The sequence below is a fragment of the Hydra vulgaris genome, chromosome 08 (assembly GCF_038396675.1).
Source record: "Hydra vulgaris chromosome 08, alternate assembly HydraT2T_AEP".
Taxonomy (NCBI): domain Eukaryota; kingdom Metazoa; phylum Cnidaria; class Hydrozoa; order Anthoathecata; family Hydridae; genus Hydra; species Hydra vulgaris.
This window is the reverse complement of record NC_088927.1, coordinates 28,357,501-28,377,623: the sequence shown is the minus strand read 5'-3', so window position 1 is coordinate 28,377,623 and position 20,123 is coordinate 28,357,501. Positions and strand designations below refer to the sequence as shown.

The 20,123-nt window shown below is 27.0% G+C and overlaps 1 protein-coding gene across 1 annotated transcript in view; it reads right to left on the bottom strand.

Moving 5' to 3' along the window:
- Window positions 1-412: 412 nt before the first annotated feature.
- Window positions 413-20,123, bottom strand: part of LOC136083202 (tigger transposable element-derived protein 4-like) — a 32,088-nt gene continuing 12,377 nt past the window's right edge. The window contains exons 2-3 of the mRNA XM_065802608.1: window positions 12,465-12,580; window positions 413-2,055 (exon numbers count right to left, since the gene is read on the bottom strand). Of these exons, the coding sequence (XP_065658680.1) occupies window positions 413-2,055; window positions 12,465-12,580 (1,759 nt within the window). The remainder of the gene's footprint in view (window positions 2,056-12,464; window positions 12,581-20,123) is intronic.

Below are 20,123 nucleotides of genomic sequence, written 5' to 3'. Positions count from 1 at the left end.
AATTTTAACTTTTAAACAACCCTTTCAAAAGATCAATGTACCCCAAACTATGGGGTACTATGATCTCCGACTTGGGGCACATTGATCTTATATGTGTAATATTATCTAAACGTTTAACACTTCTATAACTAAATCTTGTAAATAATTTAGTCAAAGGGTAATATTGTATAACATATAATACATCTAAATTTTTTAATTATTTTTTAAATATAGCAGTTAAACCCACTAGTCTAATTTTTAATTAAAAAATGTATAAATCACAGCAGCTATGAGCTACCCGCTTTATATACGTTTAAAACTTTACAACAACTTGAAATTTATAAGAGCTGAAATATAAAAACTGAAATAAGAATACAACTTTTAAGTTTACAAAACTTGTTAAAAGTACAATATTTTGATTAAGAATATTTCATCATTTGTGAAAGTCAAGTTGTGAAGCAGCTTTTGGTTTACATTGTTTTTTATTCCTAAGCAAGTAATTCTTAGTTTCTTTCTTATCTTTTGTGGAGACTTTTTGTTGGTTTTTGGTTTGCTTCAAAATTTTCTTTTCTTTTGACAAACGAATTTCATTTCTGACAGGAGTATTAGTCAAGATCCTTGTTTTTAACTGCCTACTTTTAAAATTTTTTTTTCTGGCAGATGCTTTTGGGTAAGGTTTTAAAACCTCAGGTGAGATTATAGAAGCAAGACTTGTTGACACTTTGTTTAAAATACTTGTTTCAATATTTACTATAGTTATTTCAGACTCTTTGTGATTAACATGTGCTGGTATCATTTCAGATTCCATATTGTTGACAGGAGTGATAGTAACTGTATCTGGAGCAGCTCTATCTGTAACTGATGATGGTAAATATTCGTCATCTTTGAAAATTTCAGAATTGAATGGCTCAATGCCAGCTACTCTAAATCCTGTCTGTATATTAGATGGTGAGAAAGCTTTTGTATACGGTTCTCGAACTATTGAAACAATATCATAAATGGTCATTGGTCTTGGGTTTGAAACCATCCAATTATCACATGCAGAATTGTAAAACCTTTTCAATGGTCCAAAAACAGTTCTATCTAATGGCTGCAATTTATGGCTGCAATGGGGAGGAAAACTTATCATTGTAGTTCCGTGTTGAATTGCAAGCTCCAAGCCTTTAACAGAAATATGACTTTCATGACTGTCGAGAAGTAACAAAACTGGAGATTCCTGAGAACAGTTTGAATATTTAACAAAATGTTTAATCCATTCTATGAAAATTTCTGAGTTCATCCAACCAGAAGGATTTGCAAATCCCACACATCCAGGAGGTCCTTCCTTAATCATGTAATCATGAAACTTTACCCTAGGAAAAATAAATAATGGAGGAATGGAATTTCCAATAGCATTAGAGGCACAACATGCAGTTACCAATGTTCCTCGTTCTGCAGATGTGATTCTTCCAACTTGTTTGCTTCCTCTACCAGCTAAAACCTTTACCGGCTTTTGAACGGTTGTTAAACCAGTTTCATCAACATTATATATACAGTTAGGATTATATTTATATCGATTTCTTACCGTTTTAAGATTTTGAAAAAACTCTCTTACAGTGTGTTTGTTAAAAGCTGTTGATCGAGCGAAGCTCGTTGCTTCAGGTGTTCGTAGAGACAACTCTGGTTGTCTTTTCATAAAACCTTGCAACCAATCAATGCCTGCAATTTTATTTTTGATCCATGATGATGGGCATATCTTATTGTTTTTTAAAGCAAATTCATATGCCAATGATCGCGTTGACCTAGTTGAAAGGCCATAGTTCATTTTTGATGCAATTAGTAAATAACTTGATAAACTTTTTTCATCTTCTGCTGTAAAAACTTGTCTATTGTTGTAATTAGGCTTGAAAGCTTCATTTGGATTAAGCCTCTTTTTACGACAATATCTTTTTAAAGTCATTCTATCTATGTTAAACTGACGTGCTACAACATTCAGTTGTGTTCCTTCTAAAACTTTATTAACAGCTACTTTCATTGTTTCACTTGGTATAGCAACTTTATTTGTTTTTTTAATTCTATTTCTAACCATTTTAAGATCTGTAAAAAAATATATCAATAAAAACATATGTTTTTAATAAATGCTAATATTTAACATAATAATATTATGTTAAATATTTTTTAATTATTATGTTAAATATTATTCTTTTGATATTATAAAATAATAGTATTATTATTACTAGCTTATAACATAAGTAGATTTAAAAAATGAAATGCTAAAAGCTATTGTTAGTTTATATATAGTTTTTTTTTAAATTATAAATACAATTCCATTCGTTTAACTGTATTGCTTATAAACAAAAACATGGGGCACTTCGTCTTCTATGGGGCACTTTGATCCTCCGATCAATGGGCCCCGCATAGTCAAAGATCAATGTACCCCAATAGGTATAGGTAACATATTGATAGCAATATCTACTGTATATATTGCAGCCAAATAAAAATTATATATTATATTATACACCTAACACTTACAAATTTAAAATAAAATTGTTGTTAACCCATACAGACATCTAAATAAAAATATATTTGAATTATAGTACGATTTAAAAAAATCACTTTTTATGACGAAAAAAATATTTTCTTTATTTTTTTTGACGCTGATAACCTTATGAAAAAATATTACGAATAATCAATTAGGGAAGCATAATGGTTAATTAAATTGCAACCTCACTTCTAGCAAGGCAAAAATGAACGAGTAAAAGCCAAAAGATCATACTGCCCCGGCGATCAATGCGCCCCCATCTCCCCTACAGAAAGATCAAATACTTTTATCAGATATTAAATAAAATAGTCGATTGGTCAAACATTCGACTGGTCGGTCAGCTTTGCGCACAGTCCTCCTTTAAATGTGAAAAAAATATGTATTAAAGATAGACATGCAAAAGCTCAACAAAAAACGAAGTAAGCGCAATTTTTATGAAAGTTTTATGAAATTGATATTACGTAATATATATTTTTGAATAATATAAATAGAAAAGGTTTATTAAATATTTTAGATTGTATATAATTTATAAAAAACATGCGCAACAAAAGTTAAAACAGAGTTTCAACAAAAATATGAGGGCTTATTGTGAAACAATAAGCCCTTCTATTTCAAAAACGAGTTACTATCATTGTCTAAACTTATCTAGTAGTATAGCTCAGTATATTCCAACCAAAAATACATTTGTTATAAAAATATACTAATACGTATTTTTGTAAAAAAATTTCGCGCTGTTATGCTTTTCACAAATATATTGTGTCATTCACACATTATAACACAAATCGGAATAAATATACAAAGATAAGGTCAAAAAATTTTTTGAACAAAAGTATATAATAAAGAACAAATATTTGATATACTGATTTTAGAGACTGTTAATGTCTACACGTGTGAGGGTGTAGTGCATAACTATGTACCGTTTGGTCGTCTCGTATGGTCTCGTTATGTTTTCGTTCACTTTCAAATCGGGTGAATAGAAAGCTAAACACTCTCATTCCTTGCACTTATGGGCTAGCACTCAGAGCCAGACGTAAGACCTACAGAATGAATTTCAATTGATTGAATGCACACATTAGTCACCGTAGGCCACAAGCCATCAATCTTAGCCGAAAGAGCTACTGCCCTAAGGTGGTTTGTAATGACGTGCTATGGAGTGAGATTTTAGATCAGAGCACATAGTCAGCGAGCGCTGATCCAACGTGCATTGTGGAGCTTTTAAATGAACGTGTGGGTGAGCGTCAGTGTGGTCATTAGGTTATTCAGTGCCGTAACCACATCCAGCGGGATAGTCTAATGTCCGTTTTGACATTGTGGTGTACATTGGAAAAAGTCGGGGCTCACCAGCCACATTTAATAAACTTGTTTGTTTATGCGACACAATGGTCGCAAAAAGTGACCAACGGAGCCGTCCAGTTACGTAGACCTGGTAGTTGTGAAAATAGAAGTAGATTGTAGATGATGTCATTGGGCGAAAATCATAAATGAAAGACTATTTTGTAGGAGGAATAAAATTTTTGGACTCAGGGATAGGCTGAACAGTAACCCACGCTCTAGTTATCTTAAACAAATGATAAAACAATGGTCTATGATAAAACAAGTCAATTTAGATCCGTTGGTTTATTAATGGCTAAAATTATCGCACCATACAAAAACAATAAAATAATATAGCTACATAACAAAATATTGAGTAAAATGATAAAAAATGATAGTTCGGGTAATATAAAAAGACAAAATAAGGCTAATAAATGTGCTACTATTTTTGGTTAAACTCAAGATATTAAATTGAAAACTGATAGTCACCTGAGTGATATAAAAGTATAATCTAGCTTTTAGATTAGATATGGTCCATGTAATTTAAGTAATATTAAAAATGCTTAAAAAAAACTACAATATAAAGTATTTAGCTTAATTACATTCCACTTTATGAATTATATTATAAAAACAGGTACAAAATGCTCAAATACCTTTTATCAGATATTAAATAAAGTAATGGATTGGTCCAACATCCGACTAGTTGGTGGCGCTTTACCCAGAGTCCTCTTTTAAATTATAAAAAATATATATTAAAGATGGACATGTAAAAGGTTAACAAAATAAAAAAGTAAGCACATTTTTTATGAAAGTTTAAACATTTATTTTACGTAATATTTATTTTTGAAAAATAGAATAGATGTATTAGATAATAGAAAAGATGAATTAAATATAATAGAATTAATAGAATTAATAGAAAAGATGTATTAAATATTTTAAATTGTATATAAATTATAAAAAACATGCGCAGTAAAACTTAAAACAGAGTTTTAAAAAAAAATTATAAAACTATTTCTAAATTTTGTACCTGGACGAAGTTTCTGGACAAACTACAAAAGAATCAAAATTATTGTTCACGTAATCGCAATTGAATTGCCTAATACTGTCAATGTTGCTTATAAGCAACGTTGACAGTATCAGGCCATTCAAAAGTTTACTGGAATTGAAGTACAAGAGGTTAATTTATTGACCTCTCGCACTTTAATTTCAGTAAACTTTGCTGGGAATAAAAACTTTTTATTCTTAATACCACACCTTATGGTGGAGTAATAAGAACTGTTTGTAATCTCTTCAAAACTTCTTATATCATATTTTACCAAGATTGTTATACATTGTTTATTTGTTTAAAATTCTTTTTTTCCTAAGATGTTAAGACTTTTCTTTAAAAAAATTGAAAAATATTTTCAAAACTCGTTTTAAAAATATTTAATCCTAAAAATCCTAATCGCGATTTTTGAATTTCGAATGATAAACAAATACATTGTAACTTTACATGATAATCGAATTTGACGTTATTTATCAACGTCTAATTTTTTAGTGAAAAATAAATAATGATTTTAAATAAGAATCAAATTTAAGTAACATTTTAAATATATTTATTACTATTTTATAATGTTAAATATATTAAATAATGTTAAATATATTTGTAATTATTTTGTTTTTTTGTAATATCAAATCATTTATTATAGAAAATTATTTTTTAGTTCAAGTTATTTTTACCTCAGTTTTTTTTTCATGACTGTTTTTCAGCTCAGTCTTTTTCAGAATTAGACAATTTAGAAAGTTTTTAAGTCATTTAGATATTTTTAAGTCAGATTGTTTTTTTTTCAATTATTTTGTTTTAGTAGGTTTGTAGATAAAAAGAAAAAAAAAACTCGTAATAATTGAATATGCATTTTATGAAGACTTACATTTTTTAACAAAATTAAAAAAAAGATTTAGTTTATTTATAAATTTTGTTTTTCCATTTAAAGTACAGCAATTTAAAAATAAAAACGATTATCCTCACCAAGTTGTTACATGTTTTTTTGTTTTTGTGATTCAAGCATCTTGATAATTTTTTAAAGAAAGATTTTATTTTTTAATGTGTAACATTTATAAAGAATTGTTGCAATTTTTAGCATTGATAAGCTACAATATGAAAAAACCTGAAAAATGCGCTCTTTCACATATTCTATGCAATATTGTTATCTTGGGTGCATACAAATTTCATAATTAACTATTCAAACCACTCCCAAAAAAAAGTTTCATATGTATTTAATGTTTCAATGATGGTGGAAAGCAGAACAAAAAAAAAATTTGATAAAAGTATCGATATGAAGTGCAAGATGTGGAAAATGTGGGAGACCACGCATCATGCGTGTAGGGATGATTGGCATTTTGTATTTACAAATATTACAAATGAGCAATTTGTAATATTTGCGTTGGAACCGAAGAAAAGATACTAGAGTAATTAATAAAATCATCCAAGAGGTCGGTATCAAAAATCCTTAGAGAACTACAAGAAATCAAATAGCAGAACTGGGATTTTATGCTGCAGACCCACAAGGAAATCTAAGCTTACTCCAGTAAATGAAGTTAAAACGTCTCATTTGGGTTTAATAATATCTACATATGTCTGCTGAAGATTGGGAAAGTGTAAGTATATACTTTATTGCAACCGTATCACTGGTTAAGACATTTATATGAGTTTTTACAATGCTATTTTTATTTATTTCATTATTATTTTCAGTTGTTTTGTCAGATGAGTCCCAATTCAAAATAATATTATATGTCTTCTTTTGTTAGATGCTGGAAAGAAGAAAAATATAACCCCTACTGTGTTAAAGAGACGGTAAAACCTCTGAGATTGTATCGTTAGTTATAAGTGATAAGGGCTTTGGCCTTCTTTATGTTCTTGAAGGGAAGATGAATCAGGATAAATTTTAAAAAGTATTTGCTACCAAAATAATTCCTCAGTTGCATGAATGGTTTAATAATCCATCCAAATAGTTTTTATGAATGATTCTGCTCCGTGTCATAAAGCTAAATCAGTGACAAGATATTTTAAAAAATAGTCTGACAAGATAGTCAAAAAATGTTACTGTTTTGTCGCGGCCTGTTATTTCTTAAACTCGACTAAAGCTCATTTGAGAATGCCTGGGAACTTTAAAAACGGAAAATTTGATACGAAATTATAATCAAAAAAAAAAGTCTCATAGAGATAAGCTGGCGCAAAGTAGAGGGTGCGGGGGTGTTTGAGACACACTCCTCCTTTATCCCTCCACCCCTCATCAATAAATTTTTTGTTCATATTGTTGGCAAATTTGACCCTTGACAAGTCAGTCGGCAAATGTCGACAAGGAAGCTAGGCAGTCGGCGAATTTCAAAAAACGAGAACCTCTTTTTTTTTTTGTCGGTAGTTTCTGTTATGGCAACCCAACACGTGACACCTACTCGCGCCGGTCCTGCATAGAGACACTAAATAATGTCTGGCATATTGATCAGGAATTAAAAGCAAATGTAAAAAATTGAATTCAAAGTATGCCAAAAAGAATAAAAGGAGTTACGATGCAAAAAGTGGCTTGACCAAATACTAAAAAACATTATGTGATTATTCCTATTGATTAACATGTGAGTTTTCTTAAATAAATAGTATTAATGTTTAAAATAGTATTTAACTTTTTAAAACAAAATAATTATTTAAACTTATAGCACCAATATTAATATGAAAATATGATACAAGAGTAAAAAAAAAAGATTATAAAATGATTTGATATTATTTGCAATTATAAGTAATTTTTTGGCTGCCCATCATAGATTAAAGTATTTTTAATTTAGTTGAGTGAAATATTTAGCACGTAAATATGTGACGTCATTTTACAGCGCTTCTTGACAGCAAGTTCCTACGGTCTTCTAAGAGTCTCCGCATTTTTGTTTTTTTTACATATATAATCTTTACTTTAATTGTAATAGTTTATATGATTGTATTTTAGCTTGTAAGTTTTATAAACATTAACGTAATGTTTTAAAATGTAATGAAGAACAAAAAACTCAAGCGGAGAAAGGTGTATTAGACAATAATAAGTTTTCATCTATTTAAAACCTAAGTTATAGATTGTCAAAGATTTGATTTTATATAAAAATTAATAAATTTTACTAGTTGGCCTTAACAACGTTGAGTGTGACAGCACTTATAAAACATAAATTAAACCTCTCTATAGGTAACAGTGCGGCCATAAACAGCTGTGGCGCAGTGGTTAGAGTTCTGGTTCAGAAGTTAGAGGTTTGAGGTTCGACACCGGCTCCAGTGCGATAAGCGACATTGGTAAGGAAAGAGGCATAAAGTTCCAAGTTAAATGTTTTTCCGCGGTGTTCTGTGATAAAACCCTAAGAACGTCTGGGAGCACCTTAATGGCTACAAACTTTGTTTTAACTCTCACACTCTTCGAAATAGGGTTGCCTATAGTAATCACTAAAAAAGAGATAATTTTAAAATGCGTGGTAAATGAAAGGAGAGCCCATTTTTCTCAAGCGGGGTGGTACAAGAGGAGAAACCTTTTATAAAATTAAAATAAAAAAGATCTTTTTTTTCTAAATGTCATTTCTTTTTCTTTTAAATATAAATTGCTAAATGTTTGAAAATTATTATCTATTAGTGCATACTTTATTATCTATTAGTGCGTACTTTATCCGTGTCTGTAAGAATTAGGGTTTATTAACGAGTCGATGACTCAAATAACTTTAATCAAAAAATATTTTAAAGCAAATATTATACAGTTATTGAATCTTCTCAATATCTTCAAAAAAATAAAAATAGTTTTTCAATTTTAAACATTAATATTCGAAGTTTATATAAAAACTTTGAAAATCTTAGGTATTTGTTGGATGAATTAAAACACAATTTTAAAACTATTTGTCAAACGAAAACTTGGTGTAAGCGTGGTGAAACAAATGCCCAATTTGAACTATTTAATTATTCATCAGTTCATCAACCACGTAGTTTTGGTGTTGGTGGGGGTGTATGTATTTTTGTTCACAACTCAATTAGTTATAATTTACGTCACGAGCTCTGTGTAAATAAAAAAGATTGTGAGTCATTATGCATTGAATTTAAATAAAACCACAACAAAAAAATAATTATAAATGCCACATTGTTTAATTCTTTTAAACTAGAATTTTTCATTTGATTCCAAAGTAATCGGCCTTAAGTCATTTTAGAAAAATTTGACTTTTAGAATTTGAATAAGTCTTGGCTAGTGCTTGATCTAAGATTATATTTTTGAGAAAATTTAAACAAAAAGTATTCAAAAACGTTTAGTTGTAAATGGTTTTCTACTATGTATAGAAATATCAGGATTAGTAAAAAATTTAATTAATTATATCTAGAACCTTTACTATTTTCATTACAAGGGTAGCATTATCTAATTTATTTGAATAATTTATAGCTTTAGATGCATGCTTGTGTAAGCTTTGTAACTTTGAAATTTTTAGTTTTGTAAGTGTTTGCCTATGCAATGTAAGCGTATGGGCAAACGCTAAAGTTCTGTATTTTTCGTGATTTAATATCAAAAAAAGATGTATTAAACTTTTATACTTTTGATATATTTTTGTAAAGATCTTTTTTTTTGATAATATTAGGGACAACTCTAATAATGAAGGGTCTTGAGCTACCACTAAAAATAATTTTCATTCAAAAAGTATTTTTTAGAACTTAATTTTTCTTATTTATTTATTCATGCTTTTAGGGTGTCACTTCATTGACTATTTTTAAATTATGGGTCACTCCAAACAAAGTTTTGTAAATGAATTTGTAAATTTTACTTTATGTATAAACATATGGATATATATATATATATATATATATATATATATATATATATATATACATATATACATACACACACACACACACACACACACATATATATATATATATATACATACACACATATACACACACACATATATATATATATATATATATATACATACACACACACACACACACACACACACACACACACACACACACACACACACACACACACAAACACACACACACACATATATATACATACACACACACACACACACATATATATATATATATATATATATATATGAATGTATATATATATATATATATATATATATATATATATATATATATATATATATATATATATATATATATATATATATATATATATATATATATATATATATATATATATATATATATATATATATATATAATACATACAAAACAATACTTCTAACTGTTAAAATAAAATTTTAAAGTTTTCTCATATTATACATATATTAAACACAACTGTTCCGCAAAGCGCTTGAAAAAATAGCGTTTTTTCTAATACGTTTAGACATGCAGACGTTTGTACGTAACACTGTACAAATGGCGGAACTAAGATAATGACGTTATTTTTGCAATAAAAAGTTTTAGCAACCAGAAGTAACGAGAGGGAAGCAAATCTAAAATTGAAGTTTCAAATTTTAATTTGGATAAGAAAATATGCTCCGTACTTTTTTATTCTTGTCAATTTTTTAAAATACAATAACATAAATACAAAAAATCAAAACAAAACAGTATAAGCCAAAATAAATGTAATTATTAGAAAAGTTTCTTATATTACACACAATTAGAATTCGGACTGCAGTAATTGTAATAAAGACAATAACAGAAACAATAACTATTGTTATTGTATTAAATTTTGTAGAAACATATACAATCTTTGTGTATTACAATTATTTTAATGCTGTAATTCACTAACAATAAATATTGTATTGATATTCATCTTCATAATAGAATAGTAATACAATATCATAATTGATAATACAACTTCATAATGAAAATAATGAATCCATCAATCAATTTTTTAAATCGTTTAATTGAGTTTTAGACCAATGTACTCCCTATAAAACTTTGAGTAAAAATTAAATCAAAGTTAAATCTAAACCCTGGATCTCTATAGGCTTACTTAAATCTATTTCTGTAAAAAAAAAACTCTATAAAAATGTGCAAGATGTAAAAATATTATTACTAATAATGAACTTTTCACAAAATTTAAATTCTATAGAAATGAAATTAGCAACTTATTAAAAGTAGTAAAAAATCATACCTCATAACTTATTTTAATAAGAAGATGAACAACATAAAAATACAGTCATTATTTACTAAATTTTTTTGCTGCTGTTATTGTCCTTATTTTTGAAATTCTCCATTTATTATAATTGTTATCATTTTGTTACCATTATTATTATTATTATTATTATTATTATTATTGTTATTATTATTATTATTGTTTTTATTATCATTATTATTTTAATTAGTATTATTGATATCAGTTATTATTACTAATTTCATCATTGACTACATTGCCTAGTGTATGTATATTCAGGTATTTAATTTATATTAGTAAATGTACAATTGTAAATTTATTTGAAATGTTATAACTTTTTTCGAAATATATTTGATTTGATTTGATAACAATATCTGATAGATAAAATGTATTGTAATGATCACTACAACAACAATAAATATTGTATTGGAATTATCTTTAAAGTCCAATAAAAATTTATCGCTGTAATAAAATTGTAATAAAAAAAATTATTGTAATGTCAAAATTTAATTAATCGTCGGGGATAGTGCAAATCCACATTAGATAATACCGCGTATCTGACAAATGAAACCAATTTGAGATATCGCGGTCAATACATGCAGGATTCTAATTGGCATCCGCCGAATATTGAGCTTATTTTCATTTGACCTATAGAATGCAGGTTATTGCCCAAGAACAATACTGCGTATCTTGGGGCAGTAAATGACAGTACCGCGTATGTGATTGGTTAACATCTCGAGCATATCTGTATGTTTGCTCTGTTAATTTGAGGTGTTTTCGACATTGGGCTTATAATTAAAAACAACCAACACTACTTTAGGCAAGTTTTGGTTTTATTATATGTATACAAATGCAATAAAGAAAAAACTTTTTTTTCTGCTTGTGTACCATTTTTGTAAAACTCTTTTTACAAAAACGTGTGTTTAAAAAAAGTTTTATCATTTTTTTAAAAACCGAAAAATGCGCTATTATGTTTTTATAAAGAGAAAAGTGTTTGTTTACGTTTTTTTGTGCATTATTAATACTTTTTTTAAATTTGTTTTTAATATATATAATTGCAGCACTATACCTCTTGTATAGAATTAGATTTCCTACTTCTAAATTAAATATGAAAAGAGAGTCTATTCGTTTTGTTATTATTAGCATTTTAAATAAAATTAGTATTTTAAATAATTTTAAATAAAATTAGCATTTTAAATAATTTTGGAAATAAAATAAGCATTTTAAAAAACTTTCAGTTTAAATTTTCATGTTAATGTCATTAGCACGGTTCACTTTACAATACTCAGTCATAAGTATTGACTATATTTAAGGTAAACATTTTGTATATTAGCCAATTTATATAAATGCGTTTCTTATTTAAAAATATCACTAAAATACATAAATCATTATCAATATTTTTTCCAAATTTTGTGTAGCTAATTTTTTTTATATTAAAGATTAAAATAGCGAATAACAGAAAAATCTTGTCAAGAAGATAAAATACATCAAGGAATGACATTCGAAAGCTTTTAACAAAATGACTGAAATTTTACCATATGTTTTTGCAGAGTTTGTACGAACTGAAAACATTCGTTCACCAAATGAATTACCAACTTTTAACTTTTCAGTAGATGATTCTGTTGTTGATTCAAATAACAATCTGATGTTTCTGAAATAACAAATGTTGAACATATAGGTTTCATTCAATCAATAGACAGCAATAACGATTTTTTTCATGAAAAAAATTTGGAACCTGAAGTAGGAGTTGAATCTAGGAAAAGGAAAAAGGCAGAGCAAATGTCTTCAAAATGTATTAGGAATAAGAATTTAAAAATACGCTAGGTATGAATACATTAGTTTATAAAGACAGGCGAGGAAAAATATTTACAAGACGCTGTAAGAACTGAGCGAAAACTTGGAGATGTTTGTAAATCAAACAAATGCTTACAGAGTAATGAGATTAATGGCACAAAGTTTACAGAAAGTGTAAGAATAAATATTTTTAAAAAAGTGTGGAAGATGAGCGGATAGACAAGAAAATCTTTGTTTTAAATTCATTTTATAAAAAATAGACTAAATAAAAAATACTAAAAGGACTAACACAAGGCAAAGTATTAAAAAATTCTATTATTTAAAATTAAATAACAACAAAATGAGAGTATGTTTAAAGATATTTTTAGGAACATTGGGTATTAAAGAATGGACAGTTAAGTACTAGCTTAATAGGGATACAACAACAAAACGTAATAATACTGCACCTGCTTGCAATTCATTGAGAGAGTTGGTTCAAATATTTTTAAGAGCCATGCTTAAATTGCCTTCTCATTACTGCAGAAAGGAAAGTAAAAAATTATATCTAGAACCCATAATACAGTCTTAACGTGAGTTCTATTGTATTTATGTTAAAAATGCTACAAAAATGGACAGAAAGTGGCTTCCAGAAAACTATTTGAAGATGTTTTGAAAAATGAAAACATAGTTTTGTTTCAACCAAAGAAAGATGCACGCGATCTATATTGTTCATATAAAACAGGTAATATTACAGAACAAGAGTATTGACAACATGTATCACGAAAGATTTAGCTAAAAAGGAAAAAGCTTTAGACAAAATAGCTTCAAAAAATGGAGCAATTTACGTTATCACCGCTGATTTACAAGCAGTGAAATTATGTCCATACTTGACTGCCAGTGCATTGTATTTTAAAACAAAAAACTGATGGTTCATAATTTTACGATACACAATCTTGGCACTAATAAAGTAAAGTGTTATTGGTTTGATGAAACATCAGCTGATTTAAAGGCATTAACTTACACTTTATTTTTTGTTGATTATTTAAATAAAATCATTGATAAACCCCCAAAAGATGTCTATAATTTTGACTGATGGATGTACATCACCAAATAGAAATGCCATTGTTTCAAACGCACTTCTGCACTCGCAATGCAAAAAAAAGTAGTCATCACACAAAAGTTTTTAGAAAAAGTTCATACTTAAATGGTGGTAGATTCAGTTCATTCGGTAATAGAAAGAAATTTAAAACACTTTGATACATTTTTACCCAGTCGAATACTTTTTAGTTACCAAAGAAGCTAGACGCAATCCATTTCCATATGAGGTAGCAATGGTAGACCATACATTTTATAAAGATTATAATATTAAAAGCTACCTTATTTATGATACAATCCGTCCTGGAAGAGGGACTGGAGCAAAATGTGTGATTGATATCAGAGCTCTAAATACAATCCCAATGGTACAATAGATTTCAAGCTAAGTTTCGATGAACAATTTAACAATTACCACAAAGACCAAAAAGAGGTTAACGAGTGATTCCACCACAACTCTTCACGAAAAAATGCCATTGAAAATCATATACAACAGTTGAAAAGTGTTATACCCAAAAGTTGCCAAGATATTTATGACAACTTACCTTACAAAAAATGATAAATTTTCTTTTACTCTGTTATACTATAACTACAATGATAGTTGTTATTTTTTGAGTAGTTAAAGTAGTTGTTATACTTTTTTGATGATTTTTGTAATTTTAATGTTAATGAGTAACATTTTTCCTAATTTATAATCATAAAGATTTATTTATAAAGGCATAAAAATATATTTTTGTTAGATAGCTAAGATGTTCTTTTATTGTCACGAGTTTATTTCGTAATATTATTCCTAAAACTTACTCTATTGTACCTAATAAGGTAATTAAAAAGGCTGTACAGGCTGAGTAAAATTTGAGATTAAAAGAAAACAGTTATTAAAATATTTTTTATACTATCAATGTTTATATTTTGAAGAGGTTTCGAAATATATATATTTTTTCTTTTTTAATTAAGCATGTTTGATGTAAGGATTTAAACGGATAATACAATTCATGTTTTCAGTTGATTATTATGTATTTATTATTTCGTAATAATAATACTAGTTTGATTTCAATACTGTCTTAGCTGACTCTCTGGAGCACAATTTTGATGAATTTGTGGTTAAATCATATCCGCGTAAGTGTTCTAGCGACTAAATTAATGACTAAGACACCAAATAGCTATTATTGACATTACAAAGAATTTTATTAAAACTCTCTATGGCAAAACGAGCCCAAAAATCTGTTTAAATAAAAAAAAGTACAGAGTTTTAACTTTCTACTGTACAACTATCTGCAATAAGATACGCACTCCTACCTGATTTGCGGATTTGCACTATTCCAGACGAAATGTTTTAACAGTCCAGTCTCCAAGATATGTGACCTTGAAATAGGGCAAAACTAATATTTAGTTATAAAAAAATCTTTTTATTTACTGAATATCACATGTCCTTGTTGCAAACTTTATTCAGGTCTATAAAATTGAATTGATCTGACCTGGTACTTCTTTTACTGCTGGGGATAGTTATAATTAATTACTACCATTTCTTCCACTTAGTTTTTGCGTTTGATTCATAAAGTAACTCAGCTTAAACTTAACATAACCATTGTTCTTTAAAGTCTTTGGATTCAAAAGATTGCAAAGACTTTAAAATGCAGTAGCTATTGAACTTTAAGTAGTAATATAATACACCACAATAGTTATTGTAATTGTTTTCATTCCAGCAACACAATACAAAAGTTATTGTAATTGCTGTACATCTCAGCAATACAATACAATAGTTTTAAAACTTCAATGTATTGCTAGAAAAAAGACAATACAAAAGTTATTGTAACTATTTTTATTCACACCAATGCAATAACAGTAAATAATGTTTTAACTGCATCTCTGGTATTAAAATACAATAGTATAGTATTGTATTGTGTTATTCTTTTTGATTTTTACAACTACAAATACAACAGTCCGAACCCTACACACAATCCTGTATAAAACGTTACATAAATGATTTTTTTACATTTACAAATAACATGTTTGTTAATTGTAATATAATGTTGTATTAAATACCACGCAATAAAGCTGCGCTTATTTATATAATGACTTAAAAAATGTTGATTAGTTGTTTGATTAAAGTGTTATATATATTTAGTTCTATATATATATATATATATATATATATATATATATATATATATATATATATATATATATATATATATATATGTGTGTGTATATATATATATATATATATATATATATATATATATATATATATATATATATATATATATATATATATATATACATATGTATGTATACATATTTATATATATATATATATATATATATATATATATATATATATATACATATATATATAAAACGAAAATGTATGTCAAGAAAGAAAAAATTTCAAAAAAAGTTTTAAATTCTAAATATATTTGTAACAAAGTATATTTAGCACTTGAGGCCTTTCAATGTTTCATCAGCAGTGCTAATTTAATCTACTATGCAAAAAATATGTTTTTTCACAAAAATATAATTATTGATCAGTAAAGGTGTTGTTGCTTTTACATATTATTTTATGTTTTTTAAAACAGGAATTGTATTAAAAAACATTAAAAAATAATAACTGATAGCAACAACAGTATATAAAAGTATCATGCTGTTGTTTATGCAAATGACTTTCATACGACAATAAATTTTTATCACTTTTAAGTTCTAGAAAAAACAAAAAGCTAAGGAAGAAAACCTAATGAAAAAATTTACTTTTATGAAAGCAAAAATAATGATATTAGTATTTTAAAAGAAATCTAATTATAATGTTAAAACATCTTTTCCAGAACTCAATGAAATAATTTCGAAGATCGAACAAGTAGATCCCATTAATCATCTAACAATTGATAATATTTCATCTAAGAAAAAGAAAAGCTCTTTAAGTACTGAAAGAAATGAAAGATATTGTAATTAAAAAAGCAGACAAAAGGTAGCAGTTTTTATGTGATGGACTATACATATACCAGCAATAAACTTGTTAATCAAGATTATCAATTTTCGCCAATTACCAATGAAAAACAAATTCAAACTCTTATTTTAAAAATCTTTTAAAAATGATTCATAAACATAAATGCTTAACACAAAACGAAATAGACTACATTAAAAGTTTAAATGGAAACGAAGCAATTTTTTATGTAATTCCCAAAATTTCTAAATGTAAAGAAATAATCAAAAAAGTCTAAGAATCTAATCCACTATTTATTAAAATGCAACCACCAAACGATCTAAAAATTCGACCTATTATTGCAGGAATCGCGACTTACCTACGTCACACTAAGCCAATTTCTGCACTAAATTCTATCTCCAATTGTACAAAAACAAACAACTTATATAAAAGAAGATTTGGATTTTTTAACAAAAATTCCAAGAAAAGTGGAAGTAGATAGTTTTATAATAACGTGTGATATTTTCAACCTTAATACCACGATTTCCCACCAACTTGGATAGAAGCATTAAAATTCGGGGTCCAAAAAAATAAAAACCTAATACCTGAATAAATTACTACCAGTAATGAATCAGATCTTTTATTTTAAAAAAACAATAATTTCCTTTAATAACCAATTATTTCACAAAATTACAGGCACTACCATGGGCACAAACTTTGCACCAGACTAAGTATATCTTTCGATAGGATTTTTAAAATAAACTATTGTTTTTTATAGTATTAAACAGTTCTACTTTAAATAATATTGATAATGGTTTTAACATATGGCCTAAACATCTAGATATAGTGAAATTTAAATTGTCACTCGCTAAATTAAACAAGTTCTAATTACCTTTACAATCAACTATGGCATTGAATTAATGGAAAAAGAAAATATCTATAATAGATTAATTTTTTAAACATTTCTATTATTCTTCAAAATAAAAAATATATCAAATCGGGTACATCTTATAAAGAAAGTAACCATCATCACTATTTAAATTTTAATAGTCATATTCCTTACCACACCAAAAATAATATTCCGTTTAATCTTGCAAAAAGAATAAATGTACTTACATCTAATTATACCACAGAAAAACTGCTTTTAACAGATTTAGTTATGGCTGAGAATGCAAATACCCGTACAATGTTATGGAAAAAGCATTTCATAATGCAAAACTGCAAGACCAGCTCAACAATAGAAAAGCTTCAGAAATCTTTCCTTAAGTCACTACTATTTACGGTAATATAAACTGCCAGTCTATACTAACTAAAACTATTCAGTCAATCCTTAAGTGAAAAAGTACAACAAATTTTTTTTCTAATGCTAATCCTGTAGTCGCTTACAAGCAACCATCAGATTCACCTAGACAACTTATTTCTGCCAAATTTATACCTAGATCCATCAATAAAAATATAGGAATTTTTAAATGTAATGATTGTTGTTGCAAAAATTGCCTATTATACCTGCAAGTACTATCTGGGCATTAAAAGTCACGTTACTTGTAACAGCAAGAATATCATTTTTATTTAAAATGTTTATCGGGTAATGGTCAATCAATATATACTGAAAAGAACAAATAATTTGAGAAAATCGCACAAATGATCATATATCAAATTGCAGAAATTTTCTAAGTTGGGATTAAATGATAAGACATTTTTAGTCTTAAATCCAAAATTTTCTTTTTGCTTGTTTTTATTTATAGGATTTTTATTTGCTTTAGATTCTAAGAAAAAATGGGCTTTCCAAATGATTCTTTAAATAAAGTGTTTTATTTTTTTAATTAAAGTAATAGTATAACTTTTTTTTGCCTGGGATTGGGATATTTTTTAAGGAATAATTAAAATTGGTAGTTTCCATGGTGATGTTATGCAAACTACAACTTAGAGTACTCAATAAGTTTGTAGAATTATTAAAACAACAGATTAGGCTTGGAGCCTAATATATTGATTATTTTAGTATATTCTACAAACACAGTCCTCAATGATCTTAAAAATGAAAAATAAACATTTTCCTCCTTCAAGCAAGTTGCACAATATCTTCAACAGAAACACTATAAACACTATTCGGAGTAGCTTGAGGGTTAGGGTTATATAATGTTTAAAAACGTTTTAAAAACGTTTTAAACATTGTATTACCCTAACCTTATACTTATTAGAATTTCTGTTGAAAACTTTTTGCAACATATTAGAATATATATATATATATATATATATATATATATATATATATATATATATATATATATATATATATATATATATATATATACATGTATACATGTATATATATATATATATATATATATATATATATATATATATATATATATATATATATATATATACATATATATATCTTTAAACGTCAGTTTTTGTTTTACGATATGTTTATAATATATAACACGATTTTATTAAAAAAGGCAGCGTGTTACTACTTTTGAAATATATTATGATATGATAATATATTAACAGTATTTCGCTGACCTTTTGTGGTCAGCATCATCAGGTATTGAAAAACCGGCTCTTTGGTGCTCCAGATTTCTTGAAATGATTTTATTTTTGGTCTCATCAATATATATACTTCCGCATGAGCATTTAAGCTCGTAAACACCCGGCTTCGAGTGCGGTGATTGTTTGGTGAGAGTTTTGTTTTGCTGTTGCATATTATGTTTTTTAAATTTGGTAGGTGAATTAATAGAACCCCTCACTATTTGTTTCTCAATTCCATTTGGGAATATAGGGTCAATTATAGGTATCCGAAGTAGTTTAAAAAACTGCCTATCTAATTGTTTACATGTAGTATTTTTTGAAATGTGGTCTAAATAGGTTTTGGTTTTTTTTTTATAAGATTACTTTAATTATAGCCGTTTTCTAAAAATGTATCTAGGAGGCAAATTAGTTTTGTGAAGAGTGTATTTGGGATAAATTTGTTTAAAATAGTAATATTAAAATAATACTTAAAATACTAATAATAAAATAATTATACGCTGCCTTTTTATTCAAAATCAATTTATATATTTATAAACATATCGCATAACAAGAAATGAACTTTTGCAAAGATTTTTTCAAAGCTCTTTACCGCAAAGAGGTTAACAATGAAACAAAAAAATTGCAAACTTTGAAGATACGAAAAGCAATCGCAAAAAATTGCCTTTTTTTATTGAAAGGTACCCATTTCTAAGATATAACTTCAAATATGTTTAAAAAAAAAGTCCATTACCTGCGAATAAAGCTGAAAATATAATAAAAAGTAAAGGAAAAAATTATTAATTCATGCCTAGAAAACGAAGCAAAAGAAAGATTATATTTAAGTAAGAAATTATTTGTGAATTAAATTTTTATCTCCAATCACAAATTAATCTAATGATTA